This window comes from Mustela lutreola, chromosome 3 (genome assembly GCF_030435805.1).
Source record: "Mustela lutreola isolate mMusLut2 chromosome 3, mMusLut2.pri, whole genome shotgun sequence".
Lineage (NCBI taxonomy): Eukaryota > Metazoa > Chordata > Mammalia > Carnivora > Mustelidae > Mustela > Mustela lutreola.
The window spans coordinates 177,466,761-177,482,635 of NC_081292.1; the positions used below are offsets into that span (position 1 = coordinate 177,466,761).

The window sequence follows — 15,875 nt, forward strand, 5'->3', positions numbered from 1 at the left end:
TGCCTGCTCAAGAGGGAATCTGCTTCTCCCTCTCCTTCTGCCCCTCCCCCTCTCCCCCAGCTCACGCTCTCTCTCTTTGTCTCAAATAAATAAAATTGTTTAAAAAGAAAGAAAGAAAGAAAGAAAAGAAAAGAAAAAACACTTCGTTCTGTAGTGCCAATCAACGTCCCAGACTTGAATCTCTTTGTTTAAACCTTGTATCATTCCTAAACCAATCACTGGCTTGAGGGATTGAAGAAGGTGATTGGCCAGGCCAGTTTGGTGGACTACACATCCGTGCCCCCAAATGAAGTAGACCCTTTCAAATCACATGAACCAGAGCCAGAGAGGTGAGAGCTTCAAAGAGCAATCAGGATGCTCTTACTAGAAGAAGCTAGGTGAGCAGAGAAGATGGAGTCTACTGCAGTTCTTATGTTCAAATGTGTACAACCACAATCAATATGTAGAATCATATCTAAAGAAAGTACATATTTATGAACAACATAGAGTGTGCACCAAACTATGAAGCCAAGCCATGATTAATAGCATAACTTCAAGTAACCTATCTTAGGGATTAAGAACAGATAACGACCCAGGTGCTCTGTTTTCCAAAGAACAGCAACTTCCCAGCAGAGGTGAAAGATCTGACGAAACGCATAAGGACTGTTTTGATGGCGACAGCTCAGATGAAGGAGCATGAGAAGGACCCTGAGATGCTGGTGGATCTCCAGTACAGTCTGGCAAACTCCTATGCAAGCACCCCCGAGCTGCGGAGGACATGGCTTGAAAGCATGGCCAAGATTCACGCGAGAAATGGAGACTTATCTGAGGTAATTAGCCAAGGCTCGGTCCTCCACTGGTATTGTCCTCTTTATCAGGACATTTAATCATCAGGACATTTAATCAGGACAATTGAATTTTCATTTACAGTAGGCTACCATATTTTTCCATGTATCTAGATATGACCCAATGATATATGATGTGCATTAAGTTGGCAAGTAGGATTCAAGAATGCCCAACTCCATGTAAAGGATACCAAGTCAAGGCCAGAGTTGTTAGTATCAGCTGTAATTGTAGGATACGCAATGCAGAAAGGAAGGATGAAAGCCTAAGACTAAGGAGGATGGTTGTAAGGATGTCTGGAAACTGAGTTATGTAAGTTAATGTTCTGTGTTTTAAAACGCCTTCCCTGTAATTGGACTCGGATGGGAAAGTTTGCAACTGTGGTGAGTAATCTCAGGCTGGGGTAATCTGTCCTCATTTGCAGCTAGTCTGAACTGGTGTTGGAAATATTAATGCTCCCATGAGCCATGTGAGGAGAGTGCACTGTGTGAAGGTTATAAATCAATACCTAACTTTTTTATGTCCATTCAAACACTGGGTGGAATTTTATGCAGCAATTCACAGCCCCCAAGTGGTTTCTGGACACCAAGTGGGAAACTTCTGCCTTATTCTCAGAAATATACCCCTTTGGGGAAGAGATTAATTTATCTGGGATGGTCCTAACACCTGAAGTTTTTCTAAACACATATGAGGGATCCTGGGATAGAGATAGAGCCAATCAGAAACCCCGGTTGGAGGCAATTTGGTGGGACAAGAATGAGAAACTCTAGTTCCCTTGGACGGCCCAGAAAATGGAGAAATAACTCCACAACCTTCAAAGGGAAAAGCTGAAGTCATTTGGAGCCCTCAACAGGTCAGGCTTTAAATAAATAAAATCCTTTTTTTAAAAATTGCCATATAATGTGGTTGGCGGGAGCATACATGGCTCATTAGGCCGTACTATTTAATCAAGTACCACCTTGTGTGTTGACCATCTTAGAGGCAGTAGATAGTCCAAAGGGGCCATTACCGGTAGTAGGAACAGTAAGAAGGTAGCTTAATTTTACCCCCAGTTTAGAGCCCGATGCTATAGCTTATAGTTTTAATAAGGAAATAGAACTGTGGATTTAAAAATATATACATTAGACTTAGATATTCAGGAAGGAAGATATTTCTCTTGAAAAATTCTTCAGGTCAGTTCATTCACCCACTTGAAGACTATACCCAAATGAACACAAACAAAATTTCCCAAATACCCATTTTATTCTCGATGGTGAACTTTTTAGAAATCAAATTGATTCCTGTTTTTGATTCTTTTAACTAAAAGGATTCCTCCACATATACTCACATGGAATATTGACTCACCCCGGAAGATTCATCCTGATTAGACGAATAGTGAAATCCATACTGTGTTTTCCTCTGAAACGGTTTTCTTTTTTTATTACAGGCTGCGATGTGCTACATCCATATAGCTGCCCTCATTGCAGAATACCTGAAAAGAAAGGGTAAGACGACCATGTGCAGGGATAAAAGTCTAAAAGTTGACATGTTGAAACCTAAGTTACAATTAACTTATTAATTTTATGTTGTATTAATCTCAATTGTGTTTTATTAAGTAACATTAATTTTCACAGACATTTCTAATTATACAGTACTTATGAACTTTAGCTCTCTCAGGCCATTATCATGTTTATTTTATGTACAAGAAGGCTAACTCGTCAGCCTCTTAGTTCAAAATGAGAATGTTTCATTGGTTAATGATTAATAGTCTCATAAGCTTGTATTAACACTAACATGTAACAATGTCTTAACCTCATCTCGCACTACCATAGGTTACTGGAAAATGGAAAAGATTTGCACACCACCCCTGCTCCCGGAGGATATCCACCCCTGTGATAGCTACCCATTACTAACAGCTCCTGGTGGAGGAAGTGAGTGGCCTAACTCTCCCACATAAACTCCTTTACCCCCATGGAACAGTGCAAAAGAAATTCCATTGCTGCCTAAAGTCTACTTTGATAGAACTGTGAAATGTATTCTTGAAAGAAAAACTATCTCATACCTTCACAACTACCACTCATAAAAGCTCAAAGCTCCTACCATTCCGAAATCTACCCAAATGTATGAAGTTTAGAAATGAAAACTTCTCAGCATAGAGAACTGCATCTTATCCAATATTTAGGATTACGAGTCATAGCCATATTTGCTACCAATCTGCATACTAGTTTGCCCTTGGGATTTTATTCTAAAATTGTTTAAAATTGCAAGAGAAATCTATTTTAATTTTGAAATGTAATAAGAAAACTCATTCAAAACAAGGAATGCCAAAAATGTATATGCAGGACTCTATATTCATCATATTCCATTTTCTTTTTTAAAAGCCTAAACCGATTCAAAAAACTTGCAACACATAATAATTTATAGTATTGATTCCCTTTAATGAAGAATATGTCATCTTTAAAGTTTGATGAAAGGTTTTGTAACAATAACTGAAGAATTACTTTTTGTAAAACATTTAGCAATATAGCTAATCCATTTAACTTGTTTTCTCTTACAAAAGTTTGTTCAAACCCAAAGGTTATGGCCTGTGATCTATTTCCTAGTGCTCTCTTAACTTTCAAAATGTAGTGGAAAGCTCAGTGTAAGAAAAACAGAAACAAATCCTTAGATACTAAAATCAAAATAATTGAGCAAACGGTAAATAGACTCCAGTTACAATATTTTGGAAGCATAATTAATCCCTTGTTCTTTTAAATATGCATATATTTTCTAAAGAATCTCAGTGGCTTTTCCAAATAAGGCATTTGACCAAATGACTAAAATGAAAGGTGAGACAGTGAGGTCACTCACTTGAGGAGGAGACCAGACCTGGCATCATGGCTCCTGTCCATACTAAAATGCAGGGATCTTCCTGCTTAGTTTCACACTTACAATTTAGCTTCCTTTTTATCTGCACGTCATCAAACTCATCACTGTTTGTCTAATGTACCTTCTTCCCCATCTATTTTGTATCATAATCAGATACCATACAGCTCCATAAAGATGATTTTAAATTCTAACGAAAACAAAATTGAAAAAATCTGATAAAACTAGGGGTCAGTTTGAGAAATTGTGGAAACTTACATCCCAAAATATTGTGTGAATCTTTAATATTCAAAACATGTTAAATACCCATTTCCAGACCTAAGGTAACATTGGACTCCATTGAGTCCATCTCAATATCCATTGAGAAAAGAACGTATTTGTTTAGTAAGCTCTAAGAAAGATGATTTTTATGATGCATTAACATATATTCATATCCATTGGTATATATCTGAAGTCCTCAATATACTTGTATATTATGATGTTTCTTAATCAGAGGAATAAAGTACCCCCTTCAATACAATGTACACATAATAAGAATACAGGCAAAGAAAAACAACTCCAGAAAGTACAACTGTAATAATCATCATCCTGCAAAAAATATATCATGACTTTCTCTGCTATATATCCCTACTAGTGGGTTGTCATATATTTTAATATATGTTTAATTACAGAAGGAATATTGTTATGTTAAAAAGTAGGGAAGTAGAATTTTTTTTTCCTAAAGATTTTATTTATTTATTTGACAGACAGAAATCACAAGTAGGCGGAGAGGCAGGCAGAGAGAGAGGAGGAAGCAGGCTCCCTGCTGAGCAAAGAGCCTGACGCGGGGCTCGATCCCAGGACCCTGGGATCATGACCTGAGCCGAAGGCAGAGGCTTAACCCACTGAGCCACCCAGACGCCCCGGGAAGTAGAATTTTTAATGCAAGGATTAAATTGCAAAAACTATTCTAATTATAATTTCAAGCACATTTGGGGAGTGATCATTTTGTTACATAGCTCATGAGCTGATAATTAAAAATGGAAACCTCACAGAAGTATTAGCTATAATTTTAAAAGCACGTGTTCCATGTAAGGGACCACACTGGGCTTTATACTGGCAATATCTCCATTAGTTGCCTCTTATGTGTCTTTGAGTTAGGTGCTATTAGGGCCTCCTGTTTTCAAGTGAGAAAACCAAGAGAAGTGATACAATCCGACCCAGGGTGCATGGTTAGCTTGTGATGGGATCAAAGTTCAAGGGCTGGTCTGTCACTCCAAGCTGTGCTCCTGACTACTCAAATGTCCCACTGTTCAGTTCCAGTCCTTCCTCCGGGGACATGGCCCATGACCAACTATCTTTATATATTATCTGTAGAGCCAGATCTTTTCCTTCTTATCTTGTAGTCACAGTGCTAGGAAATTTTAAGAAAGTTTCTAGATAATGCATAAGAGTGAAAATTTGCAAGGAATGGGCATTATTTCCATAATGCACTGATCATTCCAGGTGTTTTCTCAAATATTAATGTTTTGAATCGCTTCAACCATCCTTTGAGATAGATATTAACATCTTCAGCCTAGCAAATGGAGAGAAGCAGGCTCAAAGTCTGGCTAAATTAGAATATTAGAACCATATCTATCTTCAAATTCTATATTCTGTCCATGATTCCATGCCAGCTTCTAAAAGAAAATGTCATCTGAAAAATTATACAATTTTATAAAACAGGATGATTGGTTGCCTTGGAAAAGAATATTTATCAACAGAATTATCTACCCATCTCACTGACTGTGTGAGTTTTATTGTACTACCACTTGTAACGTCATGAAGAAAGGCACTATCTTTTCCAAACAAGATTTGAATCAAAATAATAATGTCACATTTTGTTGGTCCACTCAAGGCATGTTCTCTATGGGCTGGCCAGCTTTTCTGAGCATTACACCAAATATTAAAGAAGAAGGAGCAATGAAAGAAGATTCGGGAATGCAAGACACACCGTACAATGAGGTTAGATCAATATAATCTAGCGTACAGTAACTGAGTAAAAAGATCCATTGAACTGTTACATTAAGCTAAATATGGAGGAGAAAATGTTATTCAGAAATCAGATTACTGAAGAATAGGACTTAGGTTAAGTGAAAGGCGGGCTAAAATTAAGCTGAGATTAATAGACCTCAAATTCCATTGATAAAGCATAATTTTCAATGAATATTTAAACTAAGCTTTATTTCTCTAAGATGGACCCAAATATATAATGTCATCCCTTCTATAAGATATGAAGTCATTGGTCCTTTGGTAAATGTCATAAGGGATGATGAAAATTTTGTGAGCTGGCCACAGCTTTTTAGTGCATTAGAAAGTTTGTTTGTAAATACACTTGAACAGAAAGCCTAACTGGTTTCTGCAAAAAACCTTTTGATTTGCAAACCATGGTTGTTATTTATTAATTCAAAATAAGCTTTCTAGTGTTAATCTACATAGCAACAATTCTGATAAAGAAAACAGAGCTCCCTCATCAAGTAAATAAAATATTTCACCAGCTAATTGCTTAAATTTTAATGTTACATAGATTGGGAAAAAAAGGGTACAGAAAGCAAGTTTTGGGGTGGATTTTTACTTAAAATTCATATAGTTAATGTTGATTTCGTATACCTCGCAAACAAACAGTAAATGCAACAACATATTTGTTAACTATTTCAAATAACATCTAAGAATCTTTTCTTCAAAGACATTGTTGAAAAGATTCCTACAATATTATCCACTTGCTTTAGTGAGGATATATTTTGATTCAGCTGAATATTCTTTAAACCACTAGTATAGGTGAGGCACTGAGTTCAGGGTGGAGGACAAAGATAAATAAGACATAACACTGACTTTCAAAGAGCTTAGAATCTTGAGAAGGACAAATTTTTTCAGGGTGGGGACTAGCCAGCCCAAGACCCAACAACTATAAATCTAGGCAATTAAAGGGAAACTTTTTAAGTGACAGTGACTGGGATGCGGATGGATGGGACATACATGAAAAAGCTCTCCAGACTGTTACACGGGATCTTGGCATTGATGGGACTTGAAGATGCCAAATGAGAAAATAAGGTTCTTATAGCTGCAGCCACAACATAAGTAAATGTGCGGAGGTGCAAAAGTATTCGGAGAGTGAAGTGGTACGGGATGCTATAACCAAAGTGCAAAGTCGGTGGCAAGTGGGGGGTTGGACTGACTGTGGAGCTCCTTCAGTGCCATGCCAGAGAGTTTGGATGGCCATTCAGAGACACTGGAGTTCCTACAAAGGTCTAGGGTGGTGGAGAGCTTGAGATCAGATTTACGTTTTAGAAAGAAAGATTCCTGGAGAACAACACATAGGATGGACCAGAGTGGAAAACAGATTACTAGAAGACCACTATGGGGTCTGGAAGTAAAGGAAGAGGGGTTTGACCTAAGGCAGGGACCATGGAAAGGGAAAGGACTAGACAGAGCTGAAGGTATTTTGTAGATTCAAATTAGCAGATTTGAAGGATGAATTCAGTGATGGAAAGAGAAGAATCCAAGAAGATACCACCATCCCTTCCAGGATGGTGTAAATGCCAGTAACAAAGGGGACATAGCAGCCCTGCTATAAAGAAAACTGACAGTTTAAAGGTTTTGAAAACAAGTTTCAGGGGTGAACCACAATGTGTATACTGTGTTTACACAATCGTGTAAAATCTCATTTTGGTTTGGGGAATTACAGAATATCCTGGTGGAACAGCTCTACATGTGTGTGGAGTTTCTTTGGAAGTCTGAGCGATATGAACTCATTGCTGACGTCAACAAACCCATCATCGCTGTCTTTGAAAAGCAGAGAGATTTCAAAGTACGTTTTCTGAGGCCAGACTTTGGTCAAAACATCCTGCTTTAAGTTGGTGACTTACTTACAATGTTCAAAAAAGGGAAACTCTGTTTTTTGTGTCAGCATCACCTTCATGAAACCCTTTGATTTATGGTTTCAGAAATTATCAGATCTCTACTACGACATTCATCGGTCATACCTGAAAGTTGCAGAGGTGGTCAACTCAGAGAAACGGCTGTTTGGTCGCTACTATCGTGTGGCATTTTATGGGCAGGTAAGTTCAACAGAAGCTATGTGGCCTCTACATTCTGTTAAACAATGAAACTTTGTCTTTGATTCTCTATGAGACATCAAACTCCACATGCCAATGGATTGAGAGAATGCGGGTGTATCTGGGTATGTCTGAGGGGATGTATGGATGTGAGGGTCATATGTTTTTCCATGCGAATGCAGTGAACTGGGGAACAAATGGGCAGAGAGATCCAGGGGTCTTAATACAAATCTAGTTAAACCATGATTTCTAACTTCGTGGAGAAAGAGAGCATTTATTTTTCAGCATCATCTTCTTCCCAGTTAACCCCAAATATCTAATTAGAGTTTCACATCCTATGTTAAAGTGGAATTAAATTGAACATGTTTTGAGGAATGAAATTCATAACATTCTGGTAAATAAAGAATTCCTAGGGCCTCCACCATGTCAAAGTCCTTTCACCTTACAGTCATGCATTTTCTTTTCTCCTCCTTCTAAACTACCACTGATTCCAGGCAGAACACTGTATGTTTTTTTTTTTTTTTCTATATTGTAGGTCAGTATAACCGTTGCATTGTCTTGCCCGGCTTCCCACCTTTGCAGTGAACCAGAATAATAATATTAGTGAGCCAAAGCATTAGCCAGAAAATTAAGTAACATATTCTCTATTAATTATGAATGTCTCTGAGCAGTGCTTTAAGTGGAGCAAACCCAGGCACCATTCTGCTTCTTTTCAAGAAGGCTTATAACATGATGACAGTGCAGCAGGCATACCTCGGACTCTGACCTGGGTGCATGAACATTCCATCCTTTTATTTTCATATGACTCTGCCTTGTTTCCTTTCCTACCTTTCCCTCACATAAGACAGTGTTGTCGATAGCTTCTTTTTCTCCTCAGAATGTTCAAAGGCAGTAGCTGAAGAAGTCAAATCCAGCATGATCATTCCATATTGCTTGCCATTAAAGTCTTTTGAAAAAACATCTGTTTTCCCCCAATTGCCAAAGGCAGCTTAAAAACTAACTTCTGAATTAATAAAGATTTAGCTGTTCTCTACCTGGAAAGAGAAGTATTACCCATTACCCACTTACCATAAACGAGTTCATCCAACTCAGATTTTCCTCCTCACATAGCAGCAACAGGATTGCAGAGATAGCCAAAACTAGTGGAGACAGTCCACAGATACAGACTAAATGTAGACATGTGTGGGGTCTACACATGTCTACATGTGTAGTGTACCTTGAAGTGATGGTGTACCTTGCAAGGAGAAAATGGGGGAAGCTTCAGGGGAGGATGAAGAAGGTAAGGGAATGATATCTTGAACATCATGAAAAAAAGAAGCAATATTTGACCTTGGTGAAACATTGACAAGAAAAGTGGCGGAACACCCCATTGGAAAGGAAATGTGTGTGTTGAGGGGTGGCAGAGGGAAAGACAGGGTATTCAGGGAATGGTCACAGGCTAACTGAGCAGCAAGGAAGTGACAAATAAGATTCAAATCTACAATCCTTCCAAAGAAAAAGTAGTAAGTTGACACGAATAGTCCAGTCTTGAAAGCCCAATTGCCCACCTGATGGTTTCTCCAGTCGATCTCTAATATAGGGATACTAAACAGGTAGAAACAAATGTTGCTCTTTTCCTACCAGATTTTAATGCAGACATTTACTCTTTCCTTCTTTTGGTCTTGATGGTTCCAGGCTGTGGTAAGTGTTCTCTTCTCTGTTGGCATGCTCTAATATCCTCACACTTCCCTCCATATAGTCATACTGAACCTTAACTTTTTGTGTGCAAATCAACGTTTGGTAAAAAGGTGAGATTATCCTGCTTCCCTTCATTTTGGAGTCATCCGGCATTTCTTGAACTAAATTGTGTTTATTCCAGTTATCTGAATTACAAAAATGTATCGTTTACTTTTCACGTATATTATCATTCTACACAAAGGTAAATGTGGTTTAAAAACCTGCATAAACACACGTGCCCTTGTGTGCACACCCAGATAAATATGAGCACCACATATTTGCAGTACGTGTAGGACAGACTTAGTATTAGAGATGATCTGCTCATTTCAGACCACTGGGAACTGCAACTGATGAAGATGGGCGTGGTGGTCAGAGTTTTAGAAGTTGGAGTTGTTGCCATTGATAGGCACCTTCCCAGGCTCCTGAAAGAACCTTGTTCCTTTCCATTTAAGTATTGTGGAGAAACAGGGCTCTCTGTAGTGGTGAGAATTCTCAGCCGTGATGGTCTTAATGCCCAATGCAAAAGATGACCAGTGGACTAAACCTTAAGCCAGTAGGGCAGATTAGGTCTCCTAAAGATTCAGAGAGAAGTGATGTAAGAAATTCTGGAAAGCCAGCAGAGGCAGAAACACGCCAGCACCTAAAGCTCTGTGACACCAAAGAATCTTCTTCCATTTTTGAACCATGTAAAAGTGCCTGTAGTCATATATTTTTTTAAAGATTCTATTTATTTATTTGACAGATAGAGATCACAAGTAGGCAGAGAGGCAGGCAGAGAGCGAGGCAGAAACAGACTCCCTGCTGAGCAGGGAGCCTGATACAGGGCTCTATCCCAGGGCCCCGAGAACATGACCTGAGCTGAAGGCAGAGGCTTTAACCCACCGAGCCACCCAGGTGCCCCTATAGTCATACATTTTTTACCTACAAAAATTATTCACCATAATTCAACATAATTATTGCTAATTAAGCTGGAAAAACAAATCATTTTCATTATCCACACATTGCCTGTCCACATTTGGCTCTGCTCATCTGACCACAACATACTTTTTTGTAATTCTTTAAGCCCTCCCCATGTCCATACCAAGATTTTCTATCTTCATTTATAAAATGGGGGTCATGGGTCCTTAACTCACCTACTAAAAGAATACTTGAAAACCCTTGTACTAAATAGACTGGGGGGGAGGTTGGGGGAAGAACTGGGAAGAGCTACTTTCAAATAATCTAACTTTGTTCTTTTTGCAGATTTCTCAATAACGAGTGCTAATTGCACATTTGGCCTTTTTTTTTTTTAAATATGTGCCACCAATATTCTCAATTGTCTTTTATTAAAAATTCCAACCTGAGCTTAAAAATGTTGTTAAATCTGCAGACCTGAGTGCAAGCCAAGGCATGGTACATTATAAGCTCAAACTCCAGCTGCCTTTGAACAAAAACTAACGAGTCGTCTTGATACACAGCCATTTAGAGCCTCAGTCATCAAATGAAATTCAAATACCTGTCCCAGGATACCAAATGGAGAATATGAACTATGATATTCAGCAAAAGCAGACGGTGCACATCAATTTACACTTGATGATAAAGAAATACCAACTAGATATGAACATTTCCCTGAACGTGTACAGAATGAAGGTTCCAAAGATCTAAGATAAAGTCTTAACTACTTGATTAGCATAATCCCCATAGTCAGAAATAATCTCTTTTCATCATGGTACTTTATGTCTCTGTAAAATTCATTTTTAATATCCAAATTGGCATGTCTCACAATCATGTTGCAAAGATTATGGGAATATAATATGCAGTAGGCTCTTCACCTTCACTAGGCCTTTGGGTATTTTAGTGTCCCATGTGGATTGTGCTTTCTTTACATGGTATTGGCTAGAGTAGTTAATATTATGTCTGCAATGAGCCAGACAATAGAAGACAAGTTGGAAACTATTCTTTCGTGGCAGGAGTCTTAAAATTGCAAGTCTTGCATAGCTTGAATTTTCTAATGCGACACCTGGCATCATTGACTCTGGGAATAATTTTACACAGAGCAGCCCATATATAGCACCCTCGAAAGTGTCCCTAAAGTATTCCTTTCCAGAGTAATGAAACAACAGTAGTAATCAAACATCAGCTGTAATCAATGAAATACTTAGACTCTGATATTTAGCATGTAAGGAAGCAAGCGAATGCCCATTGCATAACTTAAAACATCAGATGCTCCCAGAATGAATAAATCAAAGGCTGTGATAAATTTTCTTCTGTTGACCAAAGGATATAGAGTCCCCGATTCTCAGTTATGCCTACATGGGTGCAGATGTATCTCAGAATCTTGATAGAAAAGATTAAGGGGAGGAGGGAAGGTGCATGTATAGTTTAAAAACAAAACAAAAACCCTTCTCCATTCTGGATTGTGATACATCCTTGTGGCTCCCCACCTATATAAAAACCATTGATATAAAATGTGCATTTTAATACGTAAAATAAGTATACAAAATATGTATAGAAAGAAAGACTTATATTTATATGAAAACATTTCTTGGAGCTTCTCTTCTCATAGTATTTAGCCTATTTTTAATACTTTCTGACCCACATTTAGACATAAGGTTCCTTTTAAGATGCGTTCCTTTGTGAATTTTGAATTACTTAAATACAATGGCAGGGGCACTTATAGTTGACATCCCAATGATGATTCAAGGTCATTTGCGAAAACCTGCAAAAACATCTAAGAGGGAGTCCAAGAATCTATTTTAGTTGTCTTCAGTTTACTGAAGTGCATTTTTATCATAATCTATTGCCTTCCAGTTTCATAATCTATGCATGTTAACTCTACTGATTCAAAGTCCTTGTTTAACTGGAATATGTGCTATTTCCTAACGATAACTGATCAGAACATTTATCACATTGTACAGTGACATTTAGAAAATCAAACTAGCAGGGGAAATGTACATTTCCCACTGCTCTGAAATGCAGTCTACTCATAACCTTGGGATTAAAACAAAACAGGAACTGCCCATGGATTTTCATCATCTAGGTCTCTCATTATAAATCATGTATTTCATAGAGCTGAAATTGGAACTTAAGACAATGTCCTGTGGCTCAGTGGGCTGTGCTTTGATTGATTCCCTAGGTGAAAAGTAGGCGCACATTCCAAATATTTTCAGAGCTGCCGTTGATCCGGCTCCAAAAGCTCTTCCACGATCCCAGGAAGACAGCCGATTAAATTTTTAATTCTGCTACTCCAGCTCCTTTCTCCTTATTTTGGAAGACAGGCCCAACAGGTTGATATTTCCAGGCTACATACATAATAATCACAATTTTTTTTCTGAGTAATCACTTACCAAAATATTGAAATCAACACCAGTAGACTTTTTACAATGAGGAGAATTGTAGAGTTCGTGCAAGAGAAGCTGAGGGTATGTATTTTTAAGCACTCAAAACAGTGAAACGGTGTTCCCCAAATGTTAAACAGAGCTCAAATTGCTCTAGTGACCCAGAATGTTCTCTGTTACCGCTTTCCTTCTCATCACAGCCAACACACACCAAGGGCCTATTGTGTACCAGGCACTGTTCTTGGGGTTTTCCAGTAGAGTTCTGAGTCTGTACCATTTCCCATCCCCCAGATCAAGGAGCAGGGTTGAAAGGAGGTTACAGTTCATGACCAAGGCCATGCGGTCATAGTAATGACAAGAAAATCCTGCTTCCCACCCTTCCTTTCTGGCTAACTCTGGATTCAGAAATCTGTTAGAGGAAAAAAATTGCAGTGAAATGTCCCTTTGTGCTGGTTTTCACACCGTGGTGAGAAAATCTTTTCCTGGAACTTGGAGACATTTTTCTTCCTGAAAAGGAAGCTGTCAGTTTCTATGGCTCTTGCCCTGTGGAGGTGCTGGTTGATGGCCTCAGAAGCCGTATCTCTCTCATGTGTCAGTCTGTCAATTTAGCTACTAACTTCTGACCTTGAATCAGACAAATCTTCACAAAGACAGCAACAGAGAAATCATGGCAGACTGGAAGTCATGTGGGAACTGAGCCAGACCTCACTTACCCCTACCAAGTCTTGAGGAAAGACCGCAAGGTGCTTTTCACGCTCACGACACTCCAAGTCACTTCTTAAAGCAGTTTGGGGTCAGGACACTCGAATATTCAGCTGGTTTTGGTCATGAACAGTCTCAAAGAAATCGTTCAATAAAAACATCTTGATTAAAATCCATAGAATCTTTTCTAGCTATACCTGGTGCAAATATACCTTTTTTTTTAGATGTATGCCCTCTGAGAATTATTTCATTCACCTGTTTATTCATTCGACAAATGTGGAGTGAGTTTTCCCTAAAGACCAGCACTGTGTTAAACACTGAACGTGCCCTGTTGAACAAAGACCCTTCTCTGCCTTTAAAAAACCCAACATCAATTTTGGGAAACGCTTGACAAAGCCTGTGCTGGTGAATGTGCCTTGATTTTCATCTTCACTTGCTGCCCACTTAGGATACAAAGTACACAGCTCACGGTGGTCACACCTGGACAGATGTGCATTTTGATCATTATTCTTAGATCACCTCACATGAGCCAACAAGATTATCTATGTTTGTTGTTACATAAAATGAATTTTTTTTAGTCAAAAATGATAAAAACAAAGAAAGCACAGCTAAGACTTTTCTGATCTGCAGTATCTTCACTTGGCCCTCGAAAGCCGTTTCCATGAGGTAAATTCTGCAGTCAGGAGAAAACCGTATGCGCTGGGACTCTTAACTCCCAACTTTACCTAGTCTTCTGAGGTCACATGAGTCCCACAGGAAAGATGCACCTGTATCTATTCAAAAGGAAGGAGTTATGAGTGATCCTCAGATAATGAAATCCTACCTTCCCACAGTTTCAAATCAGACAACTATAATTAGTAGAGGCTAAAACCTACTTGCACCTATGGCATAAAAATGACGGCGTGGTTACTATTTTGAATCCCAATTCTAGCTTTGCAAGAATGTAAAAGATCTATTAGTAAAGTCAACTGAGTGATGAAATTGCGTAAGTTGCTTCGGGCCTCTAAAAACACATTACAGTCATTTTAAAAATAGTACTTGGGAGCATACCATATGTCATTTCTGTGATGACAACGATCCAAAGTATGTTAGCTTTGCATCTAACATGACACGGGACTCATATCAATGCATAGCATTAGATACCGTTCCATGACATGCAGGGTTTCCTATGCTAGTTTCAAAGACGTGCAGAAGACCTTATTTAAAAAGGCCAAAAATTACTTCAGACTCTGTGTTCTACCTCAGGCTGCCACAAGAGGGCATTCTTCTCCCAAAATATATGCAAGCAGGGTTTACCACTGATTTCTACAGAGAAAACCATGTGTACGATTATCTCACAAGGGTCTTTAGCCTGTTCAGCAGTGTTTCATTAACGACTGATTCTAACATGATATTTTGTTTTCTTTACTTGACATATTCTGATTGTGAATTTTATAGGGTGCTAATCAATGGCTTGGATGACAAGGGAAGACTGGGTGTATTGTTTAAGTAGAGTTTTTGTTTTGCTTGTGATTTGCGATTTGAGTTCCCTAAAAAAGTTGGTGGTTCATTATGTCTCTCCCTTAGGGCTTTTTTGAAGAGGAGGAAGGTAAAGAGTACATTTATAAAGAGCCTAAGCTGACAGGCCTCTCTGAGATTTCCCAAAGACTGCTCAAGCTCTACGCAGATAAATTCGGAGCAGACAATGTGAAGATAATCCAGGATTCCAATAAGGTAAAGGAAAGGCCATATTCACGCAAGTGTGAGGAGTTGACTTAATTTTTTCTAACTGTAGTAGTTAAAATTTTCATTTTCTGCCTGACTGTGCAAAGTAAACCACCTCAACTATTTTGGATGTTTTCCTCATTTGTTTATCGGCTGGTTGATTGGTGATTTCTTTTTTCTTTTGTCAATGTTATTCAAGTAACTTATAGGTAATCATAGAAACAATTTACTAATTTCTGTACTTATGCCATAGGTTATTTGTTTGCATTTGAACAGCAATCTAAGGGTTAAAGTGATTGGGCCCAATGGTGGAGTTGGACAAAACAGCACAATGCATGTATTTAGTCATGGAGGTCTTCAGGAGTCATACCAATTTTGAAATCTGTCCTCTGTGACAGTGGCAGACTTGTATTAACCTGAGAACATTCATTTTACTTCCTCATGGCTGCATGAAGCAAGGGCTTACATACTCTGATTAGATTAGTCAAAACTGAATCTTCTAGTGTGCTTTCATTCATTTAGCCAACTTTTATCAAGCACCTACTACATGCCAGGCCCAGAACTAGAAGCTGGAACACATGGAGTCTCTTCCTTCCAGAGCTCACAGTTCATATAGGGTTAAGAAGAAAAGAATATATGCGAACAGTTAATTAAATAAAGCCAGTGAAGTGCCACAAGAGACATGGTCCAAGTCACA

General features: G+C 38.5%; 1 protein-coding gene across 11 annotated transcripts in view; it reads left to right on the plus strand.

Annotated features, from left to right (window-relative positions):
* The window catches only part of DOCK10 (dedicator of cytokinesis 10), a 263,031-nt gene that overhangs the window by 236,974 nt on the left and 10,182 nt on the right, over positions 1-15,875 (plus strand). For 9 of the 11 annotated variants that reach the window (XM_059167885.1, XM_059167886.1, XM_059167888.1 and 6 more), the window contains exons 45-51: positions 594-809; positions 2,249-2,306; positions 2,634-2,732; positions 5,543-5,649; positions 7,370-7,492; positions 7,629-7,742; positions 15,041-15,187. In XM_059167885.1, coding sequence (XP_059023868.1) covers positions 594-809; positions 2,249-2,306; positions 2,634-2,732; positions 5,543-5,649; positions 7,370-7,492; positions 7,629-7,742; positions 15,041-15,187 — 864 coding nt within the window. The remainder of the gene's footprint in view (positions 1-593; positions 810-2,248; positions 2,307-2,633; positions 2,733-5,542; positions 5,650-7,369; positions 7,493-7,628; positions 7,743-15,040; positions 15,188-15,875) is intronic. The other 2 variants (XM_059167891.1, XM_059167892.1) reach the window with 1 other exon arrangement.